This window comes from Denticeps clupeoides, chromosome 15 (genome assembly GCF_900700375.1).
Source record: "Denticeps clupeoides chromosome 15, fDenClu1.1, whole genome shotgun sequence".
Lineage (NCBI taxonomy): Eukaryota > Metazoa > Chordata > Actinopteri > Clupeiformes > Denticipitidae > Denticeps > Denticeps clupeoides.
In genome coordinates, this window is record NC_041721.1 from 8,038,590 (window position 1) to 8,055,084 (window position 16,495).

Sequence of the window (16,495 nt, forward strand, 5' to 3'; positions counted from 1 at the left end):
CTCTGTTCTGCTCACAACACTTCAGGAATTAATAAATCCAGTTCATCTCTGAAGTTGTATGAAAATAGATCCATTAAAAAGACAGTTGGTGCAATGTTTGGTTTAGTCTGAATATGCAAGAAAAAAAAATAATTGTAAAAATCAGGATGTATTTGTCAGGGTAAAGCAAACAAAAAAGTAATTCTCAGTAAAGACAAATGCTGTCTTCATAAAAAAATAATAATAATAAAATACCCAAATTTTTATAAGCTATATTTTGCGACATTACTGCATAGTGCATTGCATTCAAACAAAAACACACAACTAAAAAACTGAAAAGAACTGTGAGGGCGGGGTCAGTCAGAACTCAGTCAGCCGAACCTCTGAGAAGAAGTTTCTGGAAGATCAGTGGAATAGTACATCTGCCATCTTACAGACTGAACAAGAAACTGCCCACAACCCATGCTACAGCTCTCACAGTGAGATAAAAATACTTTTTTTATTAATAGCAGCAATTATTTTTGTTTTGTCAGATTTTTTCCCTCCAATGTGACATGGTGCAGTGAACAAAATACAGTTTACCCTCCCTTTGCAGCTTAACACACTTTTATCCTTGTGTTTAGTTTATTATTATTATGATTTTTTTTTTTACAGTGACCCATCCCACTGAAGGACAAGGTAAGGCCACACCTTCATTTCTTTCCACGTTTATTCTGTCCATCTGGCCTGAATTTTAGCTGGTCATTTTGTGCCCCGTCCTCTTGCTCACTTTGATCTCGTCTATATTCTGTAGTTCCTGCCTCCTGTGTTCCCTCGACTTGAGTTTTTCTGGTGAACCTCCTGTAAGGAAAGAGAAGTATGTATATATGTATCAGAGCAGCAGAAACCAGGAAGCACACAAAGTGCAGGAAAACATCTCTGGGTCAGAATTTTGGGTGCCTGTGCCTGCAACAACACAGATGCGAAATGAATGGCTGATTTCAAAACACACAGGAAATAAAGGCGTCTCTGCTGTCAAATGAGCCCATGCAGTGTACGTAGCAGGAGGCCGCTAACACTGATGGTGGAGAATTCGACTTCACAGCGTGTCCTGAGCCCAAAGTGGCTCCATCTACATCCAGAGCCATGCAGATCTCTCGTGGACATGACCTGGGAATAGGCGGTGGGAAATGATGTATGGTGACAGAAAATATATCCAGGGAGAGCAAGCGCCTGCAGGTCTACCACAAAATCCACTTAGTTCTTTCACTAATGGTTTTCTTTTTTGAGAGGACGGCTGTGGAAAGCACCAGGGAAACTCTTAAAAGGATGGTGCACAGGTGGATGAAGGGGGATGGAGTGAAATAAAAAAGGACTGTGCTTTTGCGTATGTGTATGCTTTTGTGTGTGTGTATATATATATATATATACACACACACACACACACACACACACACACACACACACACACACACACACACACATATATATATATATATATATATATATAAAGGACATCATAAAATATTTATAGCTGATTCTTTGCAGAGTGTTATTTTACACACATATTTTGGTTTGCCTTTTATTAAATAAAATGGAATGATAGCTTTCAGGCACCACAAGTGGGTGCTATAAAGCCTGTTCTGCTTGAAAAATTTTTTTTTCCACTTTAAATTTTGTTTACATCTTAGGGTCCAAAATCAGGGTCCATCTACTGGTTATTCCTTATATGACCAATAAGCCTTCGTAACTGAGGATTGGGGGTTTTCTAGTTATTTAAGCTGATGTGCTTATCGGTAAAATGTGACACCTTGGATCCTGCATTCGTGTGGGCGTTACTCTGACCCCTACTCTCTACCTACACATTGTTGCTGACCAATTAGCCCCCTTCAAGAAACAATATTCCCTGATGGCAGTTCCCCCATTTAGCAGGATAATGTACCCTGCCACAGCAAAACGGCTTAAGAATGGTTCAAGGAGGTGTCGTGCAACTTCTCCAGTCCTCAGGCCAATTGAGCAGTGGTGGGATGTGCTATAAAAACAAGTCCTATCAATGTACGAATCACAGCTTGGTGCCAGATACCACAGAGGTCAAGTGTAGACCAGGGCTTGACAGGACGGGGATGTTTGAGTGGCACCTACTCATTTACATTTAAGGTATTTGGCAGACGCCTTTATCCAGAGCAACTTACAAAGTGCTTTCAAGTTACCATTGATGAAGTGATTAGTTCTGGTTCACTAGGACCCCCAACTATGAATACAATCTTTTTATTCACTCTGTTGTAGTTTCTATACAAAAGTCAGACAATAAGAAGGTTACAAGTTAATTTAAATATTCTCAAAAGAGGAAGGTCTTGAGCTGCCGTTTGGAAGTGCTCAGTGACTGAGCTGTTCTGACCTCGAGGGGAAGTTCATTCCACCACATAGGAGCCAAGACAGAGAAGAATCTAGATGAGTGTCCTCCTTTTACCTTTAGTGATGGGGGACCAGGCAAGCAGTACTGGAGGGTCGGAGTAAACGAGGTGCAGTGCGAGGTGTAATAAGGGCAGTGAGGTAGGATGGTGCTACTCCATGTTTGGCTTTGTAGGCCAGCATCAGTATTTTGATTCTGATGCGTGAAGCTACTGGGAGCCAGTGGAGGGAGCGTAGCAGAGGGGTGGTGTGGTAGAAGATCAGTCGTGCTGCTGATTTTTGTATTAGTTGTACTCAGTGTACTCAGTGAAACATTGTTTCAGTTTGAATGGACTGGCCTATATGTGACAATATGCATGGTGGAATATGCATAACATTCAGAGCTAGAATGCGTTGCATAAGCATACCTTGCAGGACGTGTGGCTATGCCCAGATATAGGTTTCTGTGTATAAAAAAAAACAAAAAAAGTTTGCATCATACATCTCACAAAAGCAACTAGATAGATGTATATTTGGGCTGTTGTGACTCACTTTTGCTGTTCGGGGTATGTCTGTGTGGCGCTGAGCCCTCAGAGAACGTGGTGCCTTGCCGGTTTTGACCGGCGCACAGTACATCTCCAGCCTCCTAAGCTCACACTTCTGGAAGCAGCATTCGTCCACTATCCCTCGGTTGTGCGATCGCCGAGAGCTGGGGCCGTAACCAGTCGGTTTACCTGTGATACAGAGGAAGCACTTCTCAGTTCAACTGAACATGTTGCGGTTTTCGGCATGCAATTGTTTGGCAAAAGGGAAAGTCATCAAAAAGCTGAATTCTTTATATTCAGAATCTAAAGGTTTCAATTCTTCTTTTTACCTCAAATATTTACATATCCCAAAATGACAAAGAGAAAAGTTGACTTGAAGCTAATTTATTAAAAAACAACATGCTTAAGTAGTCACACCCTTTGCTCAATACTTCCCATTTTCCCAGAACCTCTCAGACATTGTCAGTTCCAACCAGAGCCACCAGAAGCCACTCAAGGACATTTGTCCTGAAGTTGCTGCTTTGTTCATTTGTGCTTAGGGTCTTTATCCTATTGGAATCTTTCAATTGAACCTGACTAGTCTTCCAGTTCCTGCAACCAAACATCCCCTCAGCATGATGCTGCCACCACCATGCTTCATTTTAGGCAATGTATTGGACAGTATTGGCCTAGCAGGTTAAGAAGTGGACCCATAATCAAAAGATTGCGGGTTCAAATACCAAACCCAAAGGTTCCTGAAAGACTCTCAAAATTCTCTGGTCTGATGAAACTGAGAATTTTTGGCCACTGATCAAGATAACCTCGCAGTTTTGTTTGATTTCTCTTCCAACGTTCTTTCTTTCTTGATTTTTATTATACAAATAACAGTGCTTGCCCTTTCGTCTCATTGACACATGCTCCTCCCCCCTTTGTTGCACCCTGTCCCTAAACCCTTTCATGGCTGCCCATTGCTCCATCAGGGGATGGGTAAAATGTGAAGACCACATTTCGCTGTGTGCACTGGGTGCTGTGCTGTGGTGTGTTACATGTGACAATTAATCACTTTCACTTCACATCACTGTACTGGCCAGGTGGCGAGTGGTTCCTCGTTTTGTCCATAGATGCAGTTTGGCATTCAGGCCAAAGACTCTCAGTTTCATCAGTTTTCATCAGACCATTTTGTTTCTTTCAGGAACCTTTTGGTAAACTCCAGGCAGACTGTCATGTCCCTTTTACTGAGGAGGGATTTCCACTCCATCTGGCCTTTGTACTTTGTATTCCTAAGGTGCTGACCCCACAGTTAAATGTAACTTTCTCCATTGCTTTCTTTTCTCTTGCTTTGACCCAGGCCTCATTGGATCTTATAGCCATACACTGTACTGGTGTAAAAGGTTTCTACATGACTGGTGTTAATGGCTTGGATTTCCTCAGAGTAAAATATGCAAGGTATCACTTTGTACAACGCACATTCCTTTTGGCTGTCCTGAGCCAGCGAAAAGGCAGTCACAGTCCCCAAATGTTAAGAATATCATGTTCTGCCATTTTAGACCTTCATGTTACCAAAAGCGCATGGCAAAGCCAGGTCGTAATCAGACCTGAACACACCAAGCTCCTCTCTATGGCAGCCAGTATGTTACTGCCTTTAGGGGTTCGTCCATACAACTAACAAAAACCTGAGGCATTTGTTCACTCGACAGGCATTATCACATTTAATTGAAGAGTTTTATCAATTTGTTTATAAATAAGACAATAGTTGTGATTTTAATAGTTGTAGTTGCTGTTGACATACAGTGGGGCAAAAAAGTATTTGGCAGCCACTGTTTGTGCAAGTTATCCCAAAAAATCCAGGAAATCACATTGTATGATTTTTAAAGAGTTTATTTGTATATGGTGCAGAAAGTAAGTATTTGGTCAATATTCACCTCAATACTTTGTAATTTAACCTTGGCTGGAAATGATAGAGGTCAAAGGTTTCCTGTAGCTCTTCACCAGGTTCGCACACACTGTAGCTGGTATTTTGGCCAATTCTTCCATGCAGATCTTCTCAAAAGCTGGATGTTATGCACAACTGGTGGCCGCCAAGCATTTGGGGCAGCATTTATATACTGTCATATGGGCTGAAACGTCAGGTATGAGCATTCTTGGTCTTAAAGTAAAATCTTCAGCATGCTGAACATCCCCAACAGTAATGAGAGGAGGCTTTTGCTGTGTGGGGAATTTATCACGCGGCCAGAGCATGTTTATGCGCAGCAGTCCATCATTGTTTCGAAACCTGCCAGTACATCTGCAAACACAGCTTTGGGAGGTCCCACCTCCCTATGGGACCCCTAAAGTCTTACATTTGATACCGGAATTAGTTGTAGCACTTGCAAGTGACCTGGTCATTGAGACACCTAAGTGTCTCCAGGCCAAGCAGATCTATCTTCCTTGAGCTCTCTTTCCCCCATTATCTTGTGCTCCATCAATTCCCAATTCACCTGGGGTAATAGAGCACTGATAGGTTTTTCACGAAATGAAATAATAATAATTTAATATGGCATTTACAAGGCGGAAATGCCTTTCCCTTTCACAGTTAATAGTTCTTGGCTTGCAAGCCTACCAGTGCTGACAGAGCGCATTAACGTCTGCTCCATTTGCCTTGCCCTGACAGCATTACTTTGGAAAGAATAGACTTTTAATTCAGGCAAATGAGAGTTCATTAGAAGCACGACTGGTCGTGGGGTGCTGTACCTTTTGGGATGTCATTATTAGCAAAGAGTTGATTGTCCAGTCTCTGGTCATCTCTAGTGGAACTCTCTCGAAAACTGTAACATCTCTTCAGCTGATCAAGAATACTGCTGAAAGAATTATCTAAGATGTTTTTTCAAATTCTCACACTGTACATCTCTGTGCTATGAAACCTGCCCTGGATTTCTGTTGCTGCCCCTTGTTAAGATCAAAAGGTGATTAATGGCACTGATTAAACGACGGGTCACTTCTCATCCTCTCGGAGCATCAGGCAATTCCCCTCTTGAGCCTCCTCTTTTAAAAAGAAGAGCACACATGCAAACAGACTCTTTTCAGTCCTGGCCCCTCAGTGGTGGAACCAACTTCCTGTTGCCAACAGCTGAATCCCTTCTTATCTTTATGCGAGAATTAAAGACACACCTTTTTAAGGAGTAGCCACTGAATTAAATACATATTACACAAAAAATCTCAATGTTAACGTAAGGTTCTTTGCTCTTTGGGCTTGAATTGGTATGTAACTTAGCTGATAACCTCTGTTAAACAGCAGTTTCTGTCACAAATGTAGCTAAATATGTTCTGTTCTTTTGTTTGATAGTGCTGAAGAGAAGACGACACTCCTATGTGACCTCAGTCCAAAGTAATGCTACCCAAGGATCGTATTTTAAGTACCTGTATATGGTAACATTTCTGTGTCCTGATTAGGGGCATTACAAGGATGTACTAACATGGAATCTGATCTTTAACCTTCCGAAATTCTCCCAAACCGCCCCTCTGCTACGTTCCCTCCACTGGCTCCCAGTAGCTGCACGCATCAGATTCAAAATGCTGGCCTAAAAAGCCAAACATGGAGTAGCACCATCCTACCTCACAGCCCTTATTACACCTCGCACTGCACTTCTTATACTCCGAACCTCCAGTACTGCTTGCCTGGTCCCTCCATCTCTGAAGGTAAAAGGAAGACAGCTATCTAGACTCTTCTCAGTCTTGGCCCCTCTGTGGTGGAATGAACTTCCCCTCGAGGTCAGAACAGCTCAGTCACTGAGCACTTTCAAACTACAGCTCAAGACCTTCCTCTTTAGAGAATATTTAGATTAACTTGTAACCTTCTTATTGTTGAACTTGTGTACAGATTCTACAACAGAGTGAATTAAAATGTTGTATTCATTGTTGAGGGTCCTAATGAACCGGAACTGATCACGTTGTAAGTCGCTCTGAATAAGGGTGTCTGCCAAATGCCATAAATGTAAATGTAAATGCACTGAATTCCCCAGGGCTTTGCATGTATTGTCATTCTGAAGCTCATAATTAGGCAGATCATTCTTTGTGCTGATCCTGTTAAGGGCTGTCACAAATCACTCCTGCAACTCTTCTCCACTCATTCTACACATTTCACACTTCCCATTGCTCTGGACTGTTGAACCTCCTCCTTCACCAACTCTTCTCCCTTTAACCTGACAATCGCGCTGACCATCCTTTCATTCCTCTACTCTCTAGAGCATATCTCCACCTCTCCAGGTCTCTTCCACCTGCATCACACCTTTGCTGCAGAGCACAATGGCATCAACAAACATTACAGTGGTAGTGGGCAGTGGTGGCCTAGCGGTTAAGGAAGCGGCCCCTTAATCGGAATCCTGATCCGCCAAGGTTCCACTGAGGTGCCACTGAGCAAAGCACCGTCCCCACACACTGCTCCCCGGGTGCCTGCCATGGCTGCCCACTGCTCACCAAGGGTGATGGTTAAAAGCAGAGGACACATTTCGTTGTGTCACCTTGTGCTGTGCCGTGTATCACAATGACAATCACTTCACTTTCACTTCACTTTCACCATAGCAACCAAGAAAAGGCTCAGAGCTGATCCTTGGTCCACCTTGAACACTGCTGTCACACCACTGTCCTTCTGACCTTCTCTGTGCTTCAACTGTTTGGGAGGTTATAAATAAGCAAAAAGTATTGGGATGGCTGCCATCTAACCCTCATCTTCAATCAGCCAAAATACACCCATGTTACACCTCTCCTTACCTCCCTCCACTGGCTCCCGGTAGCTGCTCGCATTGAGTTCAAATCCTTGATGCTTGCCTACAGGGCTGTAAATGGAACTGCGCCCTCCTACATCAACACACTACTACCGAGATACACTCCTACACGCTCTCTCAGATCGGCAAACGAAAGGAGACTAAAAATTCCTTCTTCACGGGGTCTCCGATTCCAATCATGTCTGTTCTCCGTTGTTGTCCCTGGCTGGTGGAACAACCTACCCTCCTCCACACGACTAGCCGAGACTATCACCACTTTTAAGAAGAAGGTGAAAACCCTCTTATTCCAAAAATATTACAGACAAATTTAACACATACACATGCATACACATTTAACAAACAAATACAAAATGTATAAATACATTATAATTTTTCTTAGTCTAGCACCCAACACTCTCCGAGCATGTTCTTCAATGACAAGTCTAAGCCTTATCAGGGCTCTTAGTTTGTATACTTCATATTCTATAGAAATCGAACGAGAATTGCTGGTGTCTTCCCATTGTAAGTCGCTTTGGATAAAAGCGTCTGCCAAATAAAGTAAAGTAAAGTAAAGTAAAGTAAAGTAATTCACCCCAAAGCTGTTTTGTCTGGTTGAGATCAGGGATATCTGCAAACCAGTCAAGTTCCTACACACCAAACATGCTCCTTATGAACCTTGATTTGTGTGCTGGTGCTCAATTGTTTTGGAAAAGGAGGGGAGCCATCTCCAAACTCCTCCCACAAAGCATATATAATATGTATACCAAGACTGTATTTGTGTGCACGTTGCTGTGCAAACTTGCATAAGCTTAGAACTCAGCATAGGTATGATATGCAGATCTCGTTGCACATAGCAAGCATTCCTCAGGGAAAAAGTGCGCAGAAAAGCCTCGTTCCGGAGTGGCACAGCAAGCATCTGCTTTTTACGGCCACATCGTGGTTAATAAAACACAGCGGATTGTTGGAGAGCAGTGCGCTGCCGGTGGAGTGTCAGCCGGTTTATGGAACGGTGAGGACTACAAAACCTGCTGCAGACCTCTCTCTATCGCACATATCACAAAAGAGTTACGGCCGGAAAAAAATTCTAGAATTCATTACTCAATGCATCTGGCACTAACAGGGCAATTCAGATAATCCCAAGGAGCTAAACTACACATTCAAATTGAGCAACCATTAACAATGTGAGTGAAGTGATTGTCATTGTGAAACACTGCAGCACAGCACATGGTGACACAACAAAATGTGTCCTCTGCTTTTAACCATCACCCTTGGTGAGCAGTGGGCAGCCATGACAGGCGCCTGGGCAGCAGTGTGTTGGGACGGTGCCTTGCTCGGTGGCACCTTGGCGGATCGGGATTCGAATCGGCAACCTTCTGATTACCCGCTTCCTTAACATGTATACCAAACTCCTTAAAGGCACTGATAAAATAGAATCTTTATTAAGAACATTTGACAGGCTGGTTATATAATTTCCAGAAGAAATCATCTTTTAAGATTCACCAGTTAATAAGCATGCATACAGATGCATATGCCACCATTGATAATTTTTTTCAATTGGCCAAAATTGCCAGATGTATTTAGGTCTCATTTCTGTCCTGAACACAATTGCAGCACTTACAGCGTAGGGCCGGGATGAGATTTGGACAGCACGATAACCCTGTGATAACATTAGTAAACTAACAAAAAGAATAAATGTCACACATTTATAATACTGAGGTAGGAAATCGGTACTTATCTGCTCCTCTCTGCTTTGCGATGTAACATTAGAGGTCATTACTAGCTAATGTTAACTATCTAATTAACAATATTATCTGTCTCTGTAGAAAGCTTATTTATTCCATCAGTGCCAGAGACACTAATGATCATAGCTGGCCGCATATCTTCGTTTCATGACAGCATGACAGGCGATGCTCTCATAGATGTGAAACCATAGTTGAGGTATTTGCCTCTTCTGGCAGAGCACGTTATTAACAGGACAGCACTTTATTTGCACACAGTTACAGGACTGGTGGCAGTGGGGTCACCCAAGAACCCGGAGAGGCCACGGTTTTGTGCTCCTGGCCTGTGTGCAGCTGGGATCCGGGGTGGAGGGGTACAGGACAGGCGACATCTTGATCATCCAGTAATCCCCCATAATCCTCCCGCTCCGGGACAGGAGCCAGCTGCGTGATGTGTTTACATGTTTGTTTGTTTTGTTTTTTTTCAGCTGCATTAGAAATACTGGGTGGAGAGGAGATGGGAAACACCTTACCTTCTTCACTTCATCCCTGTAAAAAAAAGTCACTGCATGTCTCTCTGAACGTTACCTGAGTCATGACCAATGTCTGATGGCACACAAATACACATAAAAAAAAAATAATACAAAAAAAAAAAAAAAGAGTGACTTTGAAGACTCTTTCTTTACTGCACAGATGGACCTGGAATAGGAATTCAATAGAGGTGATTTATATCTCACAGAGGATCTGCTCTCAATGGCTTTCCGCTGGCTCCTGTGTCAGGGACGCTCCTATTTATGACAGCAGGTTGAATGCCCAGACACGACTACTAGAGTTCATCCCGGCCACCTTCGCCTGCTGCAGAATCTGCACATAGACAACAGACTTTTTTTTTTTTTTTTTTCCAGGCCAGGCTAATTATTGGAAAAACTGACTGCGCAGTGGATTTCTCTGTTTTTTTTTTTATTATTATTTCAAGGCCACATTTTGTTTCAATAAACTATTTTTCCACAGAGTACTATTTCACATTTCCGTCAAGGTAATGAAATGCGAAGTTTTGAAATGCGAGCAGGGCTACTTTCGCGGTGACGTGGGCAAGGTGGATTGGCGAGGTCGTCGGCGGGTGTCGCTGCAGGGGTGTCATAGGGAGGCATCACCGCTGCCGGCCTTTGCCAAGTCTAACATTACCGTCTGGGTATGGCGCTGGGCAGAGGCAGAGTAGACCCAACTGTCAATCTCTTCTCGCCATAGAAGACACGATTCGGCAAAATGACTTCTCCAGATATTGCAGCGGGGGTGTTGTTATGCATCTGGTCCCTCTGGCCCGCTGTCTCCTGGGTGCACATGCCCGCGCTAAAACCCTGTCCGAGTCGAGGGAATGGCGGGTCAAAATCCTGCATGTTTGAGCGCAAGACATGGGGATCAGCCGCGATCTGTGGATTACACACACTGGACTGCCACCGCCGGGTTAGGTAACGGGCAGCGGTTCAGCAGGTTCACGGATCTCCTCCGGCACCCGCGTGGTCAGTCGAAAACGAGTCTCGAACACCAGAGAGGCCCGACTGAAGCACCTGAACAGTGTGTCCTGGAATCTAACCAGGCGAAAACAGAGCCGCTGAACAGATGATGTGTCTCATGCTTAATTTACGAGCTGCGAGTAAAAATGGACAGGCGTGTCGGCGAACGTGACACCGGCGTTGCTGGACCGCACTACTGGAACGGCAGGACGTATAAAGCTTTATCACTGGCCCGTGGCATGACACCCTCACCTCATCAAACAAACGATCGCTCTCCATCCACTCGAAAAGGTACGCACGTTTGGTTAACAGCAGGCAAGAGGAATAAGGCCGTGCGTGCTCTTTCAAAATAACGCCACTTTTTGACTCAATTTAGAGCTCGGGTTTTATGCGTAGTACTTTAAGTGTCACTATTTCCCCTCTAGAGCACGTTGCCAAGAGGAGACGCACAGGAGTGTGCTGCTCTTTTCCTGACCCTGTCAGATCCAGTGCGGACGAAAACTCAGACAGCCATTTCTTTGAATGGCTTTGGGTGTTTAGTGCGCAATTCCGACAGTGTGAAAAGTGGGTCCTGAGGCTCGGGCCAGGGTGCACGTCTTTGGCTGTTACCGAGAAGCTGAGCACAACTCCTCCACTCAGCGCCTCCATATATCCTACTCTGGCCTTTTGTGCTCTCAATGGAAAATAAGTGGATTTAAGTCTTGGACTGTATGCGGAGGGGTTTCCTTTGGGTAGGTTTCCTTTTACTATAAAAAAAAAAAATCAGCACTACAATTCTTCTTCTTTTTTCTTTTTTTTCCCTTTTTCTTCCCATTTTGAGAGGGGGGAAATTCCAAACAATGAGCAGTAACTTACCAGATGTATAGGGCCTGGAAATGGCACTATTGAATTTCAGAGTACACACCGATTACCAAAATTTCCATGAAATGCCTCCCTTTCTCCCACATACTTACATTTGAGGTCGGAAAGCATCAGATATGCACAGAAATAAATAAATACAAAATAGCACCAAAAGTCCAATTTACATTCTGAATGAGAATACATTTTGAGCAGAGGACACAAAAAGACAGGCCGAGAGGAGGAGCGGGAAAGAGGGAGTTAGTGCTTTTTTTTATTTATGAGGCGCACATTAGTGCTTAGGTAGATAAGTGGCAATCCTTTATGAATAAATAAAAAGTGCACTTACTGAAATAAAAGCCCCTGTCGCCACACACAAACTGCAGGGTGTCCACAAGCTCCGCCCCACACAGTGTTTCAGACCCCGCCCCCACGGCTGCAGGACTCAGGGTCAGGATGCACAGCACCAGAGACAGGGAGTGTGCACCGGAGAGACGGTGCATGGTACACTGTGTAAGGAGGGAGGAACAGAGTACGGCACAGTATTGTCAGCAACCAAACGAATCCACAAACAGTAGCAACATTTCTCAATTAGCTGGCTATGGTCACGTGATTAGATAAGACCTGCATTCTTATGCAATCTTATAGCTAAATATTATCAACTAACAGATTGTTCTGACGTGTGATCATTAATAACAGCACTTACCTGACGTATATTTCTTAACTGTTGCAGTTTGAAAACTTTTAACAATAAAAGTTATTAATTATAAATGTCGTTCTGTGTAATTCACAATGCCATAATACTATAACTAAGAACACACTTGCAAGTGTTGCCAGGATCGCGGCCAGAATGGGAGATTTGTGGACGTAATATATTCACTAGAGTAACGTTATCAGATTATGATTAGGTGGGCGGCTGAGGCATTATTAGTGAATGGGCATCGGCCATAAAAGCCCGTTTTCCGGTTGGACTGTTTCTTTAAACGTGGTTGCCTGCACCCAGCCCGCTGAAGCAATGTCCTGCCAGACAGTAGCGGGACGACTGAAGAGCACCCGGCACCCACCCGCATAAAACACGCATGCCGACGACGTCACTTTCTCGCCTCTGCGCGGCCACAAGCCTGGCTCAGACGCGCGGACCGCGCTGTTGCCAGATGTCGCGGGAAACAGACCAGCCCGCAGAGAGACCTGGTTCAAGTAAAGCGACCTGGAGCTTTAAAAGCCCTGCTACATGACACGCCATCGCGTGTCAATTATTTTCAACAGGAGCCGCAAGACGTGGCAATCGCAAGCGAACTTTGCAAGTCGTGACGTATATTAAGCGGACCTGGCCACACAGGTTTGAGGCGAATGTGATCGTTCCCGGTGCACCTCAGCGTTGGCATCATTATGCTAATTCCCCACGAAGACGCTGCAGAAAACGAATACATCTGCATCACCACAAGTAAATATTTATAACCCTATACTTGGGTAAAAAAAAAACTTCGCGGGTGGAAATTTTACTTCAGTTTGGCAACCAGTCGCCATTTACCTGAAAGCGTCTAGTTCCTACGGGCCCTCAGTTCTGGCCGGCGCGTCAGAGGAGCGCAGCGATGCACTTGTCAGCTCCGGAGCCCGACACATCGCTGGCTGCTCGCCTCGTGAACCCGGCGATGTTACCGACCGAAACAAAAATGTAAAAAAATAAAAAACCCCAACTTCAAGAGTCGCCAAAAGGCGCGCGGGGTCGTGTTCGCATAATAAAGGGACCGGGACAGGTGCCCGGGACGTCCCCCGCGCCGCATCGCGGCCGGCGCCGTCGGCTCCCGGAGCCCCGGCACAACTTTCCTGAAAGTTCGTCGGCGCGGCGGCGAGCGGCGCGCACTGCGCAAAAAAGAGCCCGCGTCGCGTCCCCGCGTCGCGTCCCCGCGTCCGCGCGCCCGCGCCCCCGCGCCCGCGCGCCCGGCGGCGCGTGCATGCGGGCGCACGCGCCGCCGTGCTGATGCGATTAGTGAAAAGTTGGTTGCGTTGCGGCACGCATGAATTCACACATTCATACTGTTATTATCATATTGCCTCATAAATGAGGCTAAAAAGACACCTAACTAATTATTGTATGTAATATAAGTAGTATTGCGTTATATTTAATATTATGGTCTGCTGTATTAAGTTAAACCGACCCGTGGCTCCTAGCATCACGTCCAAATATTTAATCTAGAATATCTGATGGGGGTTAAAAAAAAAAAAAAAAAAAAAAAAAAAAGGAGCATTCGCGAACCCACGGCGGAATATTCGGTCTCGGAGGAAAGGCGTGAAGTTACCTTGGAGGCATTACGGGCGCCAGACATCCCCGCGGGTCTCCGCACGACAAAGCCCAGCGAAAAGCAACTTGTTCGAAGTCATTAAAACGGCGAGCGGGAGGATGGAGATGCGGGCCAATGTCACATCTCAGTATTCCCCACTTTGTTCCATTGCGCAGGCTCGCCTCGGAGAAGCGGGATTGAGCGGACGGGAGATTTAGCGAGAAAATCCCTCGCATTTATCTACATTACCGAGACGCTCTCAGAAGGAAACAGCTGGGGCGGCATTTGCCCCCTTGCCTCTCGCTAAGTTATTCATTAAGGATTTTTGGGCACATTTTCAAATCACGTCATTTCTCTCCTTTTTTTTTTCTCTCCCCTCTCTCCTCTCCTCTCCTCTCCTTTCCCGTTCTTTTTTTTTTTTCTCAGAATGGGATTGAATTTTGATCTCTTTGAGGAATTTTTGTTGTTCGAGATAAAGCCACCCGCGTCGATTAACAGAGACACAAGGAGGAGGGCGAGGAAAGGAAGAAATACTGCCACGTCCAGAACGATATTATATACAATATGATTATTTAATGGACCGTAAACGAATTCGGCCTCGGGCGTTACGGTGAATGATGTGGAGCCGAGCCGGGCTGCTGCCGGTCTGGCTGACCTCGGCACGGCGGTCCGCCTTCCGGGGGATGCCTCGTGTTCGGATCCATAATGCGCATACGCTGACGTCATGAGCCTTATACGTGTCTTGCTAAGTGGGGTCTCGAACCGGGGTCTTCTGGTTCGTAGGCGAACGTGTTACCCACTAGGCTACTTATTATGGACGGAAAGTACAAAATGATTAAAGGTTGAGAAGAATAAGACTTTTTTTTTTTTAATGAAATTTGGAATTAGTTTTTTTAGACAGGGGCCAAACCGAGATAAATGGACAGTTGAATGTACAAAACTGCAGCTCCTGTGGGATGATCCTGGTCTGCAATGGACCGGAGGAAAACCAGTGACTTGGTCATGGGCGACCGAGGCTCGCCGAAGCACACGGGGAACATAGGCTGGATCTTGATCTTAATAGAACTACTGTAGCTCATATTGCAAAAAAAAGCTGACATACTGCTGGATCTGATCAAACACGCAGCTCATCACCTTTTGTCTGAAAGTTCAGTCATGGCATGAGTCAACTTTCAGACAAATTCACCTGGATGACTGAGAATCTTCACAGGCTCATCACAGTTTGTTGTGAAGCTGCAGACCGGTCAGGATACCCATGCTGATCCAAGTCCACCATCATGCAACAGGCACATGCACATAACATCTGGACCAGCAATGGAACAAGCTATCCTGGTCTGGTGAATCACATTTTCTTTTAAATCACATGGATGACAGTAGTGTGTGTGTGTTGCTGAGGAAGACATGACACCTGAATGCACTATGGGAAGAGGCAGTCTGGCGCTTTTGGCCTATGTCCTGTTGGTTTGACGCACATAACCGTGTGCACTAATCACCAAAACCCAGAAGAATGGTTTGAGGAACGCATGGTTTGAGGTGTTGAGTCTGGATCTCAACCCAATCGAGCATCTGTGGCATGTGCTGGGTGGAAAAAAACTCCGATCCATGGTGGCATCACCTTGCAACTGATGACTTGGTACTGGATACCACAGCAGACCTGGTTAAATCCACGGCAGCAAAAGAGGGACTTAGTCACTACTAGATGATTTGTGTTAATAAAGTTAGCTCTCTTAGAACAGAAGGCCAACTCCAAATTGTCCCTTCAACATCACAGACTCATCAACTCAAACCCGATCTGAAGCCTGAAGGCCCTGGGACAGATCAAGCAAGCAGAGGCAACCTCTGTGACGTGCTAAAAAAAAAAAAAATCCACAATACCTCAAACCAAAGAAGTGGGTCAGTGCATCACACACACCAAGGCTCACAGAAATCCTCTTTCTCCCACACACACACACACATTAATCCCTGCAGATGCTATCTTTGTGTTGTCAGTTGTGTAAACTTTTGCCCTGCTTTTTGACATCAGGCCGAGCGACCGTCCGCTTTCTCAACCCGTTTAAATCCCTCAAGTGATGCTGCTGGAATCACAGCAGCCAAGGATGAGCCGCAACTGTTTGTGTGCGTGCGTGTGTGTGTGTGTGTCCTCCTCAGTGAACCCATTGACCAGGAAGAGGCTTGTTTTCGTCCTGCAGGTCTCTGGAGAGGATGTATTGACAGTGTCATCTGTCTGGCTCGACCTGCCCGGCCTGTGATGCGCCGCTGCCTGGTGGAGCTGTGCAGACGTGAGCGATATGCTGCACTGCGCTGCCGTGGAGCCTGGGCGGGTGAACGGGGTCAGGCTGACATACATACATTTTCATACATAGTCTATCAATTATTGAGGATGTGTCTTTTGATAAAAAAAAAATAATAACATCCGCTCATATTATTTCATTTACTGATGACAGCATTTCGCGTAGCAACAACGGAATACAAATACGTTTGAGTTTCTTATGTTGTACATTGTAATTCATAACAATCTGCAGGCACGCTAGG

At 45.0% G+C, this 16,495-nt stretch overlaps 1 protein-coding gene across 2 annotated transcripts; it reads right to left on the reverse strand.

Moving 5' to 3' along the window:
* Positions 1 to 595: 595 nt before the first annotated feature.
* Positions 596 to 14,343, reverse strand: igf1 (insulin-like growth factor 1). Of its 2 annotated transcripts, none has more exons than XM_028954326.1 (5): positions 13,982 to 14,343; positions 12,031 to 12,190; positions 2,902 to 3,083; positions 2,778 to 2,813; positions 596 to 819 (listed from the first exon to the last, which is right to left on the reverse strand). In XM_028954326.1, exons 1-5 carry the CDS (start codon positions 14,006 to 14,008, stop codon positions 760 to 762), a joined length of 465 nt encoding a protein of 154 aa, XP_028810159.1. In that variant the 5' UTR covers positions 14,009 to 14,343; the 3' UTR covers positions 596 to 759. The 2 variants fall into 2 exon arrangements, with proteins under 2 accessions (XP_028810159.1, XP_028810160.1); XM_028954327.1 differs by lacking the exon at positions 13,982 to 14,343 and adding an exon at positions 13,213 to 13,539.
* Between the last annotated feature and the right edge of the window lie 2,152 nt (positions 14,344 to 16,495).

What these genes read in the sequence shown, in the direction of transcription:
- igf1 (XM_028954326.1), bottom strand. Translation starts at nt 14,008, where the DNA reads ATGTCTGGCGCCCGTAATGCCTCCAAG. An exon ending in GCGCCCGTAATGCCTCCAAG is followed by an intron (nt 12,191 to 13,981) that starts GTAACTTCACGC and finishes CTCCTTACACAG; the next exon opens with TGTACCATGCACCGTCTCTC. An exon ending in ATAGCCACACGTCCTGCAAG is followed by an intron (nt 820 to 2,777) that starts GTATGCTTATGC and finishes CTTTCCTTACAG; the next exon opens with GAGGTTCACCAGAAAAACTC.